This window comes from Chelon labrosus (assembly GCF_963514085.1).
Source record: "Chelon labrosus genome assembly, chromosome: 20".
Classification (NCBI taxonomy): Eukaryota; Metazoa; Chordata; class Actinopteri; order Mugiliformes; family Mugilidae; genus Chelon; species Chelon labrosus.
This window is the reverse complement of record NC_140353.1, coordinates 13,537,487-13,556,689: the sequence shown is the minus strand read 5'-3', so window position 1 is coordinate 13,556,689 and position 19,203 is coordinate 13,537,487. Positions and strand designations below refer to the sequence as shown.

General features: G+C 42.9%; 1 protein-coding gene across 2 annotated transcripts; it reads right to left on the bottom strand.

Moving 5' to 3' along the window:
* Positions 1-4,374: 4,374 nt before the first annotated feature.
* On the bottom strand, positions 4,375-18,491 carry peli2 (pellino E3 ubiquitin protein ligase family member 2). Of its 2 annotated transcripts, none has more exons than XM_084569099.1 (6): positions 18,025-18,491; positions 13,676-13,805; positions 11,304-11,405; positions 9,283-9,480; positions 8,876-9,064; positions 4,375-8,798 (listed from the first exon to the last, which is right to left on the bottom strand). In XM_084569099.1, the coding sequence occupies exons 1-6, from the start codon at positions 18,099-18,101 to the stop codon at positions 8,202-8,204; spliced, it is 1,293 nt and encodes a 430-aa protein (XP_084425225.1). In that variant the 5' UTR covers positions 18,102-18,491; the 3' UTR covers positions 4,375-8,201. The 2 variants fall into 2 exon arrangements, with proteins under 2 accessions (XP_084425225.1, XP_084425226.1); XM_084569100.1 differs by having other exon boundaries at positions 4,375-8,780; positions 18,025-18,487.
* Positions 18,492-19,203: the final 712 nt, after the last annotated feature.

Sequence of the window (19,203 nt, the reverse complement as noted above, 5' to 3'; positions counted from 1 at the left end):
CATTAATTTTAAAATGATACATTCGGAACGTTGTTGTTCCATATTTATGTTTTTTAATCCTTAATCTAGTAAACACATAGCTGTGTTTTAATGTTTGTTTTTCAGTGTAATTTCAATGTCTGCAAGAGTTCAAATATGTGAAATATACTCTAAATCTGAACTTTTGTGGTCAGTAACAAGTGGGCAACTTCATCTGCTGAGCAAGATCAGGCACCAGCAACATAGCTCTTTAAAATCACAGTTGTCAAAAAAAATCAGGTGAGTAGAAGTAGGTTCAATACAGAGATCTGGCTAAATGTTAACTTTGCAGGTGAATCAAAACATAGAACATCTAATCTTGGATCATTCGTGCAACAGTCACTGAAGCCCTCTTAAATCTTCTTAAAAAGGGCTACATTACCATACTAGTGCTGTTACTATACCTGCCGCTAATACACAATTAACTATACGGAAAAGCACTATTACAGTTGAAACAAGATACGTGAACCCATAAATGTCTCACAAGTGTCCATATTTCACAGGTTAAGGGGTGACTGTAATAAAGAAATTGCCCTATTGAACTGATAATAATCCCAGCCCACCATAAATGAGTCTGATCCCTCAGTAAATTGAGCCCTTGGCGAGGTGGAGTGGTGTCAGCACCTAACCAACTCTGAGATGGCTCTCTAATCCTCCCTTCCCTCTCACCACCACCCTCGCCGTCTAATCAGCCTTGAACACACACATAACGCTCACACCCATCTGACACACACAAACCAAAGTACTCACCCTTCCTCACACTGGGGCTCAGCCATCGCTTCAGTGTGATGTCACTGCTAATCCAAGCTTGGTTATCCGCTGGGCTGCAGTGCTGGCTGGCAGAGGGATATGAGGAAGAGATGGAGTGAATTTGGGGAGGTGGATGGAATGTGGGTGGGTGGGGGGGCTAATCAGGCACGTCATAAAGTCTTCTCTCTAAAAACCACCGCTTCCATTACGACTTGCCTCGCTGAAAACCAGTCTTGCACCCAGCCAAACTGTACAGCGTACAGCGCACAAAGGCTCGGTGGAGTGAGGACACATATTGCTCTGATAGGAAAGATAAAACACAGCTGTGGGCATATTCACAGAGGCCCGCGGCTCCTATTCGAGGCACAGAGGAATCATTAGAGAGTCTGCTGGATTAAAACCCCCCAATCCCATGCATTCACAAAATGCCTTTTTTATTGACAGCTTGTCCAAAGAGAGGAATTACCCACATGGCTGAGGCCCTCGTTCCATATGGCGCCAGGCTATTAACAAACATTAGTTGACTGTAATAGCAGTGGTATTAAATTCATTATCTTTTCAGATTGTATGTGAGGTGTGTGATTTTGTACGTGTGTGTGTGTGTGAACAGAGCCAGTGTGCATGTACACACACTCAGCGTGTGCCAGTGTGTGTGATTAGAGAGTTCTAATGTTCCAGCTCTGGGGATTTGTAGCGTAAGATAAGAAAGGGCATTAATGGCGAATTGTGACGGTCCAATGGAGCAAAACTGTTGTTTGAAACATGCATACGTTTCCCTTCCTGGGTCCTTTCCACACCAAGCATCTACGTATTGTCTCGCAGATTTTTAACCTGCACACAGATACGGGACAGCCATGCATGAACAAGTGGCTTACGAGACCGCTGAGTGAAATTGCATCTATTTGATTTTGTATTTTCCTCGCTCGCCACGCATATCTGTTTTAATCTTACCTTAAGCATCCTTGAAATGAGGTGTAATCCAGTTAAGCCCTTTTGAGTCTGCTTCACAGTCATATTACACCCATTCATTGCCCCATAAACATTCTCTCTACTAAACAGCTGACAGTGTCCACAAGCCAAAATGTGCATTCTGTAAAACGTTAAAACTCCACTTTATCTGCACCGCTGACTTTTCCTGGATTATAAACAAGTAAATTAAGTAATTAACATAAGAACACACCACATATTTTAGACACTGTATAATATAGTGGACGATGGGGCTAGACAGATATGGGGACAGGCTAATATATCAGCCAATATTAACTTTTCCAGTTGTATCTGTGTGTACGTATGCAGAAAGAAATCCTAGTCAAATCAGTCAGTAACTGGCAGTGAAAGTAATTTGGATTCACAATTGTTTGTTATATATAACAAATACACCGTAACTAATGAACTTTGAGGAGTTCTTTGCGGAGCAAGTCACACAGGAATTGCACCTTTCTGACATGCAAAACTCCCCTTTCACTCAAAAAATGACGGAGACGGAGCAATGTGCCACCCCAAAATGAAAGCTGTGAGACAAGTGTCTGTGTTAATATTCAAAACCCTTAAACCTTGGGCCGACATAAGTGAACAAAACAAGACCATTTTCCATAAAGCGTGCATGTAGCGAGGCCCTGAACCAGTGAATAAGTCTTCAGAGAGATTAATTCTCCTCTGTGATCCTGTTCTCATTACAAGAAGCAGGGGACTCAAACACACATAATAACAGGGCTGACTGCTGTTCCTTTGTAACATGTGGCTACCTAAATGATCCTAAATAAGATAGATGACAAGGATAAAGCAAATCATAATCGGCATTTTTGCACAATGGAACATAATAGTCTGCGGAGAACAAGGGACAACATACAGGGCTCCTGTTTCCATCGCCTGGAGCAGCACACCTAGTCGAGAGCAATTAAAATGAGAGGATTCAATTTTGTCAAACACCAGGAACCTGAGATAAATCTTGTATCTCATTTTCCAGCGGAGGACACTCCCTCACGTCGGCGCTATCATGTTTGTTATGGTATTTTTAAGAAACAGCTGGCTACTGACGGGCTTGGTGAAACAACCCCCGTCCACACCGAATCACGCTAATCCCAGTCGTTTCAGTGTGAGACCCAGGGGTGAGAGAGGCGGGAGAGTCGGGTGAGACTGCGAATAAAATATGGTCTGAGACGCAAAATTTAGACAGAGCAGGAAGGGGGGGAGAGCAAGCCGGCGCGTCGCTGCATGGTTTCCATGTGGGAGCAATCCACTTACTTGAACTGATAAAGATTTAATTAACACAAGACCCTGCAATTACTCCATAATTAAAGTAATTTGTCCTCATGTTTGGATGAGTAGGCAAGACGCCACATGTGCCTCTGTGAGAGCTGATGACAGGAAAAGGCCATGAGGTGCTCAAAGAGCCAAACTCTGCCCTACTTTAATGTCTGACTTTAATGCTCGATTTCCCCCGCAACATACGTTCTAATAAAATATTTGTATCAGCTTCTCTTTAGCTTGTGTTTATTTGCCTTTTATTTGACAACTCATTTACTATTCATTGAGAAAGTAATAAGCTGAGTAGGCTGAGTACAAAGTATCATCAAGAGCCACATGAAATAGTAAATAGGCCTGATATAATCATAATCCTCTTCAAACTGCACTGCATACAGCTTTGAATTGTGTAGTGTTGCAGAGCTGGCTGCAAGCTAAAGAGGGAAAATGCAAAAAAAAAAAAAAATGGGAAAAATCTATCAAAAATGAAAGTCCTGTCAGGAGGGGAAAAAAAGATGGACCTGACTTTAACCAATAGAAATAGAAATATATTGTGAAGATGTTGTGGCAACCTAATTTGCAGGAAGATTTAAAAAAAAAAACTGCCAAGTATAGTATTAAAAAACAGACTGACAAAGGTGTCTTGTGTTTGCTGCATGTTGCTGTTACTTAATTTACACTAGAGGAAGAGCACTATCTCTTGTTTACAGATGACGATCTGCATATAATTTGCCTCAGCTGCACGCTGGGTAATTGAGGTAAATATCACACCCTTCAACTTGCCAGCTAAGGTGTCCCGCTGATAGCTTGGCGAGCAGCCTGCAGCCACCTGTGGCATTTCACATGTTAGGTGTCAGGGCAGTCGGGCCGCCAGGGAACGCACAAAAACGAAGGCTGAACTCTTTGAATGCAACGACGTGAGGGTATTTTCTGCTGTGCGACAGACGGCTGCTGCTCAGGTAACAGTTCATGGTTATGTTGTTTATGGTTTCCTCCATTGTGGAAAACACAATGGAATAATGGTAAACACTGTAAGGGCACTGCATAGCAAACTATTATTGCCTCAACATTATTACCACACTGTTCTTTTGCTCTAGGCATTGCATTAATGGTCAGTTTTACTTTTTGTCCCATGAAAACTATTATAAAATGATTTCTGTTGCACAGGAGTGAGACTTTAGTCACTGCTTCAGTTTTTATCTTTATTATTTTACTTATTCAACTTCCAGAACAAAATGAACTGACCTACAGTATCTCATAATTCAGGAAATAGTCAGGCCAGCTGTGTATAATTTTACTAATCCTGGTTAAATGAACAGGACAGAGCTTCATCCTGCAGAATGTGTTGGGTTGATAGCCACTATGTTTGTTATTTATTCAAACAGGAGCCTTTTTTTTTTTCTTAATGTAATTAACACTGCCAAAATATGATCCATGTGAAATTCCGTTCTGCGGATGTGAAATCTGCTGAAAGTTAATTAGGATCAAACAGGTGATGATAGGAGAACCACGGTTTGTGTAAATGCATTATACTGCAGCACCCTGAACCTCTTTCTCATCCAGGAAACTGGTTCAAGAAGAAAATATGTGTGATTCTACTTTATTTGCATACCCATGCCCCGCTTAAGGCAGGGGAGCCACCGAGTGATCTCGAAATTAGCATGCTGTCACCTTCAGTGTCTCTTCTGTCATTCAGAAAAACAGGCAAGTGTGCAGACACATGAACCCATTTCACGTCCGCTGCAGAAATGTTAATTAGAAAGCATGGCGTCCCACAGCTCCAGTCCTCTCCCAATGCCTAACTGACATGTTATGTATTTAAATCCCTTTCATGTGCCCTTATTATAGAGATGCTGAAGTCACACGCGAAAGATGGGAAGTGTCATCAACAGCATCGTGCAGTATTTTTTTTTTTTTTTTATTTTGCATGCACATAAAAGTAAAAGCTACAAATCTCACATCTTTCAGGGAATTCGTATGCTTCATGCCAGGATTTAGATAGGAAATAAAAGGCTGTTGTAATTAATTGGACTTCATGAGAAAATGCATATGGAATGTAAGAGATGAATCAGTAAAAACTTTAAATATATATAGCCTACATGCAGCTCCTCTGGTTGTGCCTAATTGCACACACAGAGGATTCTGAGTCATCTGTGGGCATGCCAATTTATTTTTTCTTGTCTTACAAGCATTTGTGATGTATTTATATTAAGTATTTTTTCCATAATAATCATCAAACTTTCATGTCCCTGCTCTGTGTTTTTGGCTATCGGATGCCGCAGGCTCTGTGGCTTGAATGGCACTTTGCCAGCAGCTCTATTGTTGAGGAAATAGTGCCCTCCTGTGGCTGCAGAGGGAAACTACACATTGCCAACAGGGAAAAAAATCTGCGTTAGTCATTCTCCATGGGAAATATTAAGATGATGCTGATAAGATAGAACATGAAATGTGAATAAGCCAGACTTCAAGAAAATTCTCCTCTTATCTAAAAAAAACTGATAGAGCTATCAACATTCAGAGCTACATTGGCAACCGAGATAGCAGGGGAATGCTTGTACAGGGAGGAATGATGAAACACACATGTAACTGTGATTAAACATTACTGCTGTGTTGGTTGTGTGAACACAGCCGAGACATCTGGAGTTCAAAGGCAGCAGCTGAATAAAAACCAGCAAACCCTCATCAAGTGCACATACTGTAGCTTTTTAAATCGGTGGACCGTTTAAAAAGGGCATAGAGTCCTTGATCATTACCCACAAGTGTGAAACACAAACTGTAAGTCAGAGAGCGAGGGAGAACTCAGCGCGGCGTGTTTTTAAAAAATATTTTATTCTTCGCAAAGGAGGCATTGGGAGCATCAGTGCGTTCTATGGCTTGTGTACAGAGTTCCTGTTGGAGACAAAAATCATAGAACAAGCCCTTGGATGAACTGCGGGCCCCACCCATGTTTACCAAGGAGGAATGTTTGAGGCAGCTACTCGGCAGCTGTTACAGAACACGGTCTTGAGCAATGGGCACAGTGTTTGAGCTGAAAGTGTTAGAAGGGAATGCTACTGTACAGTATGTGGCTTTGACCCAGCGTGGCGGTTACATAAAGTCTGCAGAACTCAAGCTCAGTGGTGTGAGAGAAGTTTAATGCTGCTGACGTTTTTAAGAATGCCAAGTATGTTTCTCTTAGGAAGGAACCGAAAACTAAAATGCTCCAGCAGTCCACCGCTGCTGCTGAAATCAAGTCTCGGAGCCCTTAACGAAGGCAGATCTTGCCCCTCAGCGATACCTCTGACATTTATTCATCGAAACATAGTTTGAAAAAAAAAAAAATCAAACGCTAAAAAAGGAACGTTACCGTCGACATCTCATAATTTTAATGCTCACTATTGTATTTGATAAGCTAGTGGAAGAGCCGACGCCTTTAACTACACTCTACATATGGGCACAGTCTGGAAAGCAAACATCACAGAAGAATGCACAGATTCGTCCCAGATTCTTTAGTCTAAATTCATCTGCTACTTTTGTTTTGGACAACTTGACTCATCCACACACAATAGAACTTACCAAATTTGGCATGGAGTGCGATAATATCATTGTTCCCATGGAGCTACTGAACAGCCTCGACTGTAATCCAGCGCTGTCAACATTCCACCATAGCAGCAGTTTGGGTTTAGGATTGTTTGCGGAAACACTTTGGATTGAGGAAGAGTGGCCGTCACATCTTGCATGTGGAGAGGAAACAGCCCCTCCTTATATTTGGTATAATCTCTGGATGCCGCTGAGACTGTGCCCAGGTTTGACAGCGTATAAATCATTGGATCACACCCAGCATGGGGATAAAGCTAACAACAGTGCAGACTGAATTCAGTACATGTGTGCAGGGTAGAGACGCAGATAGCTGGCTAGTAAGCAGGTGTGTTTGATGCATATAGTCGTAAAGTTTCAGTTTGACTGCAAACTGGCCTTAGCTATACCTTTAACAGCCCTTGAGAAAGCACGTAGTATAACTGGAGCACCGCCAGTGAGGAGTCGATGCATTTCAGTACATTCATTGTCAAACCCTGCGACCTTGTTTTGATTCCTGTGTTCTCTCTGGTAGCGTTCTGGGTGGTGGGCGAGATCATAGAAAGGGGATTGGGGTGAAATGATGCAGGGCGATTTAAACAGCCCGAGGGCACCCACACAGTCCAACCCACACACACACACACACACACAATCACACATGCACGCATACACTCGAACGTTCTCTCACACACACACACATTATATATGCAGGAGAAAAATATATTAACATTTGCATTACAAAACAGTACAAGGGCCTCAGTGTAGTAAAATACCTCTTGTGTCAGAATCCATGTGGGTTGTCCTTTTGTCTTCTGTATGCAAAACTATCTCTCTCTTTACCGTCAACAAAATATCTTTTCTCAGCTATGAAAAATATTCCCATAGTTCAATGGGAATTGAGGCACTAGATTATATCTCTGTACACAAAAAGTCTTATCCCCCTCCCTCATAAGTTTGTTCAGCAAATGGAAGCCACCTCCGGAGAGTTACATGATTTGGATGCCATTAGGGGTTAAGGGCCAAGAGGCCAATGGGGAGCATTTAAACTGGTTAGCCATTAAACCAGGAGTTTCTCCTGGCTTCTCTCCCAGCCAACAGTCCAGCTGTCTGGCTCTGTAAAAACTTCATCTCAGGCCCACCAGGAAGTGAACTATACAACCACCCCCCTCTTTCCTTCCCAACAGACCCAGCTACACCTGTTCACTGTTATTTGTTTCAGTCTGATTCGTGAGTAAAATCAGTTAATTTCTTCTGCAACCTCAATTTTGAAGCCATCTGATGGAAAACCAGCAGGCATTGTTAATGGCCCAGAGTTGGAATCTTGTTTAAAGCGGTCGGTTGGCAGGACAGCTAAAACAGTATTTCATTCTGAGGGAGCCAGGCATTTGTGGTCCAGTGTGCTCCACATCTCTGTATCCCACAGTGGCCGTCCAAACGGCCACAAAAGGCCCTGAACCATCTGTAATGGCTCTCTGTTGTGCAGAATCCACAGTATATGACCAGAACTTGAAAAGATTTACTTCTTTCCACAGCTGGCTTACATGAACAAAAGAAAGCACAAAATTATCTTAACAGTTTCACAGCATGTTGGCATTCCTGTCTAATCTTGCTCTGCCAGCGCAGGGCCCTTCAGTTCAGTCCACTGGGCCCTGGAAGATTAGTTTGGAGCAGCCCTGTGTGAGGCTGAGCTGGGTGGCACAGAAGGGGCAGGCAGCGTGGAAGGCGTGGGTGCCGTGGGGCAGAGGGATCTCCGCCCAGTACTTCACAGACTTCTCAGAGCACACGTGTCCGCATGGCACAAAGGCATGTGTGGGCGCACCTGTGTCCACATAGAAGGCCGGCTCACAGCCCAGCCACAGCGGAACGTAGGGCCCCACAACGCGGCACATGGGACACTCTCGTTGAGTGTTGGGCTCCTGCTCCGACCGGTGGCCCCAGTTGTGATAACCATGCACATGGCCGCACGCCAAGTAGACCCAAGGCTGCTTGTCCTCCAGAGATGAGAGGGCCCGGCTGCGTTGCATGCTGGGGAAGGCGAGGGTATTGAGACCTACGGGGCACTGGGGTCGGGCCGCGTTGATCTCCTGTCTGAGAGCCTCCAGGTGCTTTTGGGTGGGAGTGTGAAAGAGGCCTTCTGCAGTACGCCACAGCAAAGTGGCACCGCATAGATCCACCAGGGAGCCGTCCTGCAGTATATTGCTCTCGTTCTCCACCTGGGGAGGGTCATTAATCTGTAATTAGAACATCTGCTCTGATCACATCCCAGTCATATTTTTGCTGTACATATATTCTGTTTCAAGTTACTGACCAGTTTGCCTGGGGTCTGTGCTGAACGGGTTTCTCTCAGCGTGTAAACATCCCCACAAACAGAGATCTCTCTCCAAACGCCCGGCTTAGACTCCTCTGTGAACCCCCCCTTGGGGTGCATGACAAGTACACCATTGGTTGTCAGGCCGTCCATGTGACCATCAGGGTTTTTCCATTTAGCAGCTTTTTCCTGTAGGCGAGACGGCGCATAGATGATAATGACGTAAACTCATGTGCTGTGTGTCATTGCTCCTTTTACATAACACAGCTTATGAAGAAAACATTTCTTTATCTTGAAATAATTCATAGAATTAAAGGCACCAAAACAAGCGGTGCAATCTTACACTTCTAAGAACGGTTTAAATAGAGATACTGTACAACCACAACGATAAACTAACTAGCAATTACCCCAAGGAAGATGTTTTTGGAAGAGTCAAACCCGGCTGCATAGATGCGCGCGGTGAAGGGCGGGTTACGCTCACACACCACTCGGCAGGCAAAACGGGAGATGGTGCTCTGTGTGATAGGCGTCTCCTCTCCCTCATGGCCTCCCGCTATTGTGTCCGTGACCACAAAGTCTATGGGACTCTCAGTGGAACGCCCAATCTACAAAAACAAAAAAAACACAGTAATTAATCAATATCATGTTATATAGTTACATGGTCTCTTGGCATCTCTTGTTAAGACACTGGCATGGATGAAAAGACATTCATTTAATTTCCTTGCAAACAACTGAACTATGAACTGTTTAGCAACCAGTTGAGCTTTCTGCCAGTTTGCTGAAGTTTGACATTCAAGTACACAAAATCAAAATCAAAACTGTGTGTCGTCAAACAATGCTCAGGCATTAACCATTTTACTGTGCTTCTTACTGGTGTTTGTTTGTGCACCTTTTATATACGTCTACATTTATAAGCTTAGTTTTAAGCGGACCACAGACTCCAGCATTGAAAACAGTCCTAAAGCTGAACAAACAGAGGTAAAAATAAGCATTTCCCCTTTCATTTCCTCATTTTTTTTTTTTCGCTCATCTCAAATTGTCCTGAATTCCTGCTTTTTTAACAGTTTCCCCATCTCTGTTGTGTTTGTGTTTCCAGTGTTGTCAAGCAGAGCTGAGCGACGCGACAGTTCTGTCGGTGAAGTCCATCTCCGGTCCTTTTTTGTTTTGGGCAATTTATGTCATTCTATTTTGCTAATTCCTCGAGAATTCGACTGGGTAAATAATATAGGGGTAAAGCAACAATTCAAAGCACACGCCAGTAGGAACTGGCAGTTGGGGCTGGGCCATATTATGCATGTTCTTGTTTCACTGATTTCCGTCTGTTGCAAACGGAGCACTGACTAAATGACAGTTAACGCTTCTTTCGTGGTTGCTTTCTGATTGCTTCGTGATAAAAAGCCACAGCAATTCATCAACATTTAAGATTAGATACACTAAAATCTTTGAGTGCGGTTGTGATTATTTAATAGCACATTTTCTCCCACCTGATTGTTCACTGAACAGGTTGCAAGGGGATGAAGCTGACCTTCATCTGATGCCACCTGACTCTGTATTTCAAATGGTAGTGGACATCTGTCTTTTCAGCTTATTGCTATTCAAACATATTATGGTGATTTATAATGTTTATCGGTACGTAGATTTCAAAATTAAGAATGCAGATGTCAGAGCATAAGGTAAAGGCAAATGTATTCAAACACAATGAATATTTGGTCCACAAAAGCTGCACAAAACCAACTGTAATGCTAGCTATAGCTTAAATAAACAACTCTGAACAAAAAAATTATAATGCTGTTTCAGTCGTGCTTAACAGTAACGCCACTAAGCATGCTGCAAATGTATCTGCCGTTGCCAGTTGCTGGGCTGAAAATGGCTGGTGGAAAATTTTTAACCCTAGTTCAAAGACACATTGACACAACACAGGGCTGATTGTGAAGCACGTGTCTGGAGTGCTAATGTCCCTCTGGTCATCATCTCCTTGCTGTACATTCAGATTACAGCTACAGACAAAGTAGCTGACGGTACAACACAGGACACATGTACTCCCTGGTGGAGCTTAAAAAGTTAAAACAATGTGATTTTAAAGATTTTAAAGGAGCAGCTGCTTGTTTTCTTAGTAAAATCTAGAGCGTAATAAATCAGTTGTTAGTCATTTGACAAGCAAAAGTTTGAAATATACAGTGGATACAGCTTCTCGATGTAAGAGAGGTGATCATTTTCATCCTATCGAGTTTTAAAATACAAATGTTTGGATTTTAGTCGTATAAATCAAAATGCACAGAGACCCTTCAGCTCTGGAAAATTACAATGAATTAGTAATGAAGGAAATGATTAGTTTTGGCCTTATTGAATTATGAAGGCTCTAACCGGTCACTGATAGTCTTAAATAATAGATACTGACAGTCAAAACTGTAACTGAATTGGGTTTTACCTGAAACATGTCTGTGTCTTTGTCATGGCTGTACTCCACCACTACCGTCTGGTTCCTGGAGAGTGTGTAGGAGATGCTGTGCTGGCCTTTGCAGTTCACGGCCTGAGAGATGAAAAGCAGCTCATTAATGACCACGTTATAACAGAAGAAATTCATGTTTTTATTAGGGAAGTGTAACTGTGCTACAGTCGAGCAGCGTTATTGTTCTTGTGAAGTCAGGAGAAAATGTTTGATGTCTGAGCCTGTGGCTTTAAAACCGGATCTGTGAATGCCAAAGGTTCACAAACAGGAACTACACTAAAAAGTGCTCTATGCAATCAACGGATTGTTGGTGAGGTTAAATTAAAGACTAGGGCAAAACCAACCCCACTATTAAGACACATGGCACTCAATTGATGACTCATGTCCAAAGATTCAACAACAACTATAGTGCTTGCTAGAGGAAAATGTGTACGTCTTATTCACAGTTTCTCTCTTTTATCACTAAAAACAGGCTTTTCATTGCATGTATCATTATGGTGCTTTCGTAACAGCTCGCCCAGCTGTTACTGCATAATAACTTCATTATGTTACCTAAAACAAAAGATCTGCGGCAGGAAATTCTGGAAGAGGAACAGAGAAGAGCGAGTAAAATCACACTCCCGTGACAGTGACCGTAAACTGCCCACTGGCCTCAGTTAACACAGGCTCGTCTACCAGCTGAACTGCCTCTGTTAGTGGAGTGAGGAAGGGTGAGTTGAAGCCCAGACCCAGCCCTTGTCAACACTTTACCACATGCCACCATCATCCTGCTCTAATCTGCAAATTCCATTTCCCAAACACCCACCCCTCTCTGTCACGTGCGAGAGGGAACGAGGGAGAGAGAGAAAGTGGGTCATCAGAGCTGCCACACTCTGCTGTAACATCAGACACAGGCAGGGACAAATGTCATCATCACATGCAGTCTTGTCTCGCCTGTGCTGCCGGTTCAATTGATAAAAAGAAGTTCACACAAACTCCAAACAGAATATTGTTTATGAACACCACACCCAAAACATCTCCTACCTCCACGTGTTGAAGGACTCAAAATTAATGTGGGTATGTGGGGTATGTGTAGAATAGGAGGCTGGCAGTGGCATCATGGGAGTTCCTTGTTATCTGGCATGAACACCAGAGTGTGCACAGACACGTGAGCTTTTCCTCTCAGCCACAGAGCATTCTCAGTTCATTCGTGTGAATAGTGAGGAAGCAAGAGTGGGTTGCAGTACTGCTGTAGAAGAGAGGGAGACGGCTTGTTTTATTTTGTTCCTTTAGTGGAGTTGTATGATCCATCTCTCACTCTTCTCAATTAGAGCTCACCGCCGTGCTTGTCCCTTAAGGAATGATATTTTTTGACCCTGTGTACAGCTGGGAGCAGAGAGTTGGTCTACGGTAACAACTTCCTGCTTAGTTCACGCTCCTGAGCCGAGGCCTGGCAACAGGGCTGCAGAGAAAGAAAAGTGGTGGAAGGGGAAAAAGGTCACAGCAGTTCACATTGCTGAAACAGCCTGTGACTAACCGTCTAAACTGCTCCGTTGTTCTGTGCAGCATGAACAACCACATCCAATACAGCATGATTTTCCTGAGCAGAGTGAGATCATCTGTAGTGTGGAGCAGCAGAAGAACTCAACCATATTTCACTGCAACCCAATATTCAGCTCAGATTTAAATGGAATAATGCATCTCTGCTATGAAAAGGCCCATGTTACACAAATCCCTCCGAGAAAGTATAAGGAATCACATTCCACAAGGTGATAGTAACCTGAACCAGAGGGCCGGGGAGTGAAACTTCCAACAAATGTCTGAAATACTGACACCCAAGAAGTGCAGAGGTAAGCAGGCCCCTGTCTTGTTTAGCAGTTTTCCTTGGGAACCAAAGGCAGGAATGCGGGAAGGCAAACATGTAATACTGGATACATGGCATTTTCCAGGAGCCACTCTGGGGCAGGGAGAGACAATGAGGCCCGGCTAGGAACAAGAGTTATTGTACTGGAAATGTCAACATTAAGGTCCGCCAACAATAATGTAAAACGCTTTACTGCACGTTCCATAAGCTGCTGAGATTATCTAAAGGCCATTCTGATGCTCTGAAAGAAGTTCGGTTTTTCAAGATTTTCCTTCTGCTGTAAATTCACTACCATTATTCTGCTTAGTTTTATAATGATGTGAAATAATTCAGATCAGATATCACACATCCAAATCTATGTATGGTGATATCCTGTCTTAGCTTTACAGTATATACACACACACACAATTGCATGCCTAAAGATTTTTGTCTTAAATAGACATCTACAGACAAACAGACAGTTGTTTATTCCCACTAAGAGTTCGCTGATTCATCTTTTGTTCTATACCTTACTGGCCTGGGGTGTGTTGAGGATGTGCACAGTGCTCGGCCTGACACCGTTGGCTTTGGTCCTCCTGTATAGCGCAAATCTGCTTTTCCGTCTACCCCGATCTCCGTTGGGCAGAGAGCCATTGTACCTATCACAGAAGGGAGGGGTGGTGGGGTGGAGGGAGGACGGCAAATTCACAGTTAATTTGTTTTTGAATGAAAATGTAAATAGTTTTTGCAGCTTCTAAAAGACATACACAATGAGATTTACTGTCAAAAGTCTTGTAATCATATAAAAAGCAAACACAGAGAGAATTAGAAACATTTGTGTGTTTTGAAAAGGAGCTTTGCCACGAATTACATCACTGAAAATCTAATACACCCTATTAGTAATCCAAGCGTTACCTTGGATAATGTCTCTTATTACATAATGCACTTTGGTGCCGGTGATTTCAGTGAGCCAGCTCACTGTGTAAACTGCAGCTGTTCTTTTGCTCGGTGTCCCGGGCAGGAGCAGATTTTAAGATGCACGTCAGGTTTGCTATCAGTTTGGGAATGCACAGTCTGGGTGGAGGACTCACACGGCGGAAAACACCGTCTCACGGCATTATTTTATACACAAATAGAGGAAGCTGTAGGATCTCAATTTCAAAGACTTAGTCTGACCCGGAAATCATCTGAGAGCTTTCATTCTCCGTCTCCAAACTACTTTATACCAGATTCCAGTTTTGTCCTTCAGTCTGCTGTCAGGGACCTGCTAGCCGAGGCTGCTCCTTGTGAATGAAGAAGCCCCTTCCGGTAGGACTGGTCCTCTCTATCCACCAGCTGGTTCCTACAGCTGGGACACCCCATGCTCTACTCCCATCCAACACACAGACCTTCTGTCACATTTAACCACTGAACAGACACTACAGAGACATTTATAATAAACCCCCCAAGTTTGCATACCAGTGCCGCCCGCAGATGGAAATTATTCTACCACCAACCACTACATGATCTGATACGTACATTTTTTGTTTCAACAAAGCAGCCGAACCTCGTTCTTCACCTCCCTACCAAGCTGGTCCACCTGTCCCATGTCTCCACACGGCTGGCCAGGGAGGGAAACACATGGTCCCAGTCAGCACAGTGCACAAAGCTGGCCTGTAGGACAAGCCACCCACAGAGAACTAGGGAAGCACGAGATGATACTGTGGACAAATGTCCTAGATACTACGTCCTAACTAAATAAAGACCAGCTAGGCCTACATATTATCCACATGTCTATTCAGTTAAGGGTGCTACTTGTGTCTGAATATCTCACACAGAGGACACAATCAGATGATATGCAGCTTATTTTCACCACGATGGATTCTGACTGCAGAATATAACCCCAGCTCTGTAAGAAACACCACCATATGCCTTCAATTATTCATCATTACACTGTGGAACAATATTCTGTCATCCAGGAACTGCCACCGTCACATTAGCTAGGACAGGGCGCTTTAAAGCTGAGCACCAAACTAATTGTGATAGCTTTCCCTTTTGACCTGTGCCAGACAGACAGCGGATTTACCTTCCAATACTTGGGAGCGGGGATTAGAAGACTGGCGTATCACCTACCCTCCAGGGTTGGGGTGAGGAGCCAACTGCACCTCCTACCTCTTATGCTAACATGAAAGGCTAGTGTTCACAGAATGAGAAGGAGACATGCTGAGTAGCTGTAACACTCATTAGCATGACAGAGAAGTAAGAATGGTCTTAAAGGGTCACAGGTGACGCTGCTAAGTAAGACTACAGCCTATTACTACCTCAGATAAGTCAATCTAAACTGTACAAACAGATCATCTTCACTAGACAAACAGATGACACGATGGGAGCGGGGAGCAACAGTAAAACGGCTCTGATTCAAATAGATACACAAAAAATCTTTACTTTTCTTGTGATGTTGACAAAGACAAAAATGTAGCTCTTCTTCTTGGATGAATTGAGTTTCTAAAAAAAGGCATCACATCTCAACACTGGCCGTCTGTACCAAGGATGTCTCTGGGTTGATTTGTACACTTCCTTCACCGATGGGTCTTTTAAGGCAAAATGTAGACAGTTTAATCAATAGGCCTAGTCTCCCAGCCACAATGGACAGAGGGAGCTGAAGAGAGGCAAAGACCAAGTCCTGATCAATCCATCCTTTCATTTCCAGGATACCCATGCAGCCCGCCTCACCCTCCCTTCTTTCACTGACCAGCACCAAGCCAAGCCACCCCGGCAGAGACGGGGGGGCAGCCATGCAAGTAATAAGAGCCACCACGGTCATGGCAACAAACCACTGAGGGAGCTGCTGCTCAAACAAGCTTTGTTCCATGCTGTCAGCTATCTTGTCTACCATCAGTTTTATCAATGGGACGTGATGTCATGGCAGTGATTATACACCCGTCACATCTGATTCACATATGCGTCTTCATGACAGGGGAGAGAACAAAAGTATCAGCTTCAAACATGCCACATGCTCAGCCTGGGGTAATAAGCAGTCAGCACTTTTTGTCCCTTACAACAAGCATTATGACCGTGAGTGTATGGGTGGAGGACTAGGGACAAAACCACACCCGGCTCTCTCTGTGTACACTTCACAAGCATCTCATCTCACGGCCTTTAAACAAATGCGGTATAAATAAAATTCACACCTTCACCAACGCCTATAAATATTAAATATAGGTTTTAATAACTTTCGAGTGAATTGCAGCATTGGACAAAGTCCAATCACTGTTGACACTTCAGGTGTTTTCCGTCATCTGTGGCAGCTGTTGTCCAATATTAACAGGATTGTTAATAATGATAACTGGCTTTGATATAAACAGAGAAAGGGCCATTGCAGCCTTAGTGAGTGACAAGATGAAACATATGCAGTAATTCCACTTTAACTGCTTTTTTTTTTTGTTTTGTTTTAGTTCTTCCATTTTGCAGATGAAGCCTGGGTACGGTTATTTGTCTTTACAACATCAACATCAAAAATACTGATGCCTTTGCAGAGGAATAAGTGTCCCTCTACTTTATGTCCTTTTTAATATTTAACAAAAGGGCTTGAATTAAAATCATGTTAAGCGCTGCATGCATATTATACAGAAAGTTCGTCTAAGTAATCTAACATTTAAAAAAGGATCTATCGGATGAACGAAATGTCGACAAGCTCAAGTCTCAGTGAATGACAACAGATCTAAAACAAACCTGACACTCATTTGCTAGTTCATGAGATACACTAGTGAAAAAATACTAATATTATAACAGTCCTGAATTAAATCCCCCTTCATGACTGTTATAATGATATGTTTATGTTGAAGCAGTGTATGAAAGGTGGCACAGTTGAATCAATAGCTCCCTCTCTTATTTTAGACTAATGCTGAATACTATAACCTTCATGAAGCTAAGATTTAGTGGAGTACTGCTATATTACAATGCATTTGTGTTCACTTGTGTACCAAATGAACTGGAAAGTGAGTGTATACCATTGTTCCTCTCCTCTCACTAGTACTGGGGCATTATGGGTAATGCTACAGCCAAGAAGAGACGTCCTGTTTTGATATCTGTTATCAGGAAAATATTATAGATGACTTTATTCATATATCACCTACTCCCAAGCTGATACTCAACAGTTATGGCCCCCTACCTGATCATTAGTGACAGTAAAGACCTTCATTTATGTGTGTGATTTAATGCAACAATCAACTGTAGGACAATGTTTGCCTCTTCACAAACACACATGTATGGCAGTGCGTGTGACTACAATAGTTAAAGCTACAGATAGCTCGGAAAAAAAAAAAAAGGAAGAGCTCCGGGGGCTGGGGGAGGGGACCATCACTACTTCCGAATTCCTAAAACCCCATGAATCCAACTTTAAGGTAGGAAGCAGCGCCCCGATCAGAGGAGCTGCTGAGTGTGGGATTTATTTCACTCGGGTTACCCAAGTTGTCCCGGTCGATCCCTTTTATCGGACACCAGTGTGCGCATATACGCATCAAACCTGTTTTTATTTAAGTCCCGGTTAGCACGTATAGAAACGTCGCCGACGACTCTTTAAAAAACAAACGAAAACGTACACATTTCTTTCTGCGCACGTGTCTAAATTTGTGGAGTAACGTGAGCTCGTGCGTTTCTCAACGGTCACGCTTAATATACACAGAATGTCACTGATTTAAAAGCGGACCGTTGGTTTAAATATAAACAAACTGCCGCTAGCTCACCGTTTGTTTTTTCAAAAAAAAACTTGAAGTGCCGTTGCTAAGTTAGCTGCGTGACTGCACTCTTTGAGAAACTTGGAAGATAACATTCATACCTTAACGTTTACTTACCAATACAATAGTTTAACAATGTACACATAACAACGACTCAACTTACCCCAGCACCACCAGCTCCCCGTATTTCACTGGGTCTTTGGACGGGGCGCAGTGCTCCTCCTGGCTTGACGAAAACATGAGGCTTCTGGCTTCACGTTAGCTATACAGTAATAACAAACGGCGCACAAATACACAAGAATTCCCTTCAAAGACCACGACGCGCTCTCATTTCAGTTCACAAACCCGGCGGCATCTGTATCTCTGCTCACACGAATCCAGTTTTCTATAAATAAACTGGGCTCAAACTTCCTCTGCGTGACATAGCAAAACGTAACTTACTTGGCGGTTGAATCCGCTCTAAAGCAGATACAAAAACAGCGAGGAGCTGGGCCGGAATGTACCATTCGCTTGTTCTTTACTTTGTGTAGGGGTAACTCCTCTCAGACTCTGTGTTTAAACAAGTGTTTCCGGTCACACTTTGTTGCGTATAATTATTTAAGGCATTCAAAATTATTTTTATATTTTTTTTCTTTTACTTTATTCTTGGAAAAACATAGTAATCAAACCGAGAGTGCGGAAGTAATTTATGATATCACTTCGCAAGGTCCTTGGATCGCACCTTCTGTTATGTAAACAAAGAGTACAATCTGGGGATTCTTAAAGGGATCATACTTTTTCTGATATGTTTGCAAAGTTTCCAGATTTCTACATCTAACGAGAATGAGGGTTTACACAGTTTGCCTACATGCCGCCCTTCTCTCACGCACCTCACAGGATCGACTTCTGTTTCTGAAAATAAGGGCCTTAAGGATCACAGGACTTTTAATAATATAACTACACATAAATTATGAAGTTACAGAGGCCCTAAGTGAGCCTGCCGAAATGGTGCAGCGTTAGAGCAAAAAATAATCCTCCTGGTTCATTTCCTGGCTGAGATAATAGGCAGAGAGTGGAAAGATGGTGAAATCAGATTTGCCTATTTTGTTGGTGACCCCCTGGGCCCCTTAAAAGGCTTTATTTCATTATGACTTTATTGCAGTTAGCTAATTCACGTGATTGATTATGCAACCTAATGGCATCACTATTTATCTGCATGCCTGGAAGTTTTATTTCCACATTGCCATTGCTCATTTTGATCATTTCATTTTGTTGTCTAGCCTCTTATTTTCATCTTCTCCCTTTTACTGGTTGCCTCCTACGGGCACATGCTTATTTCATCCTGTAAAATCTTATCAGTCAC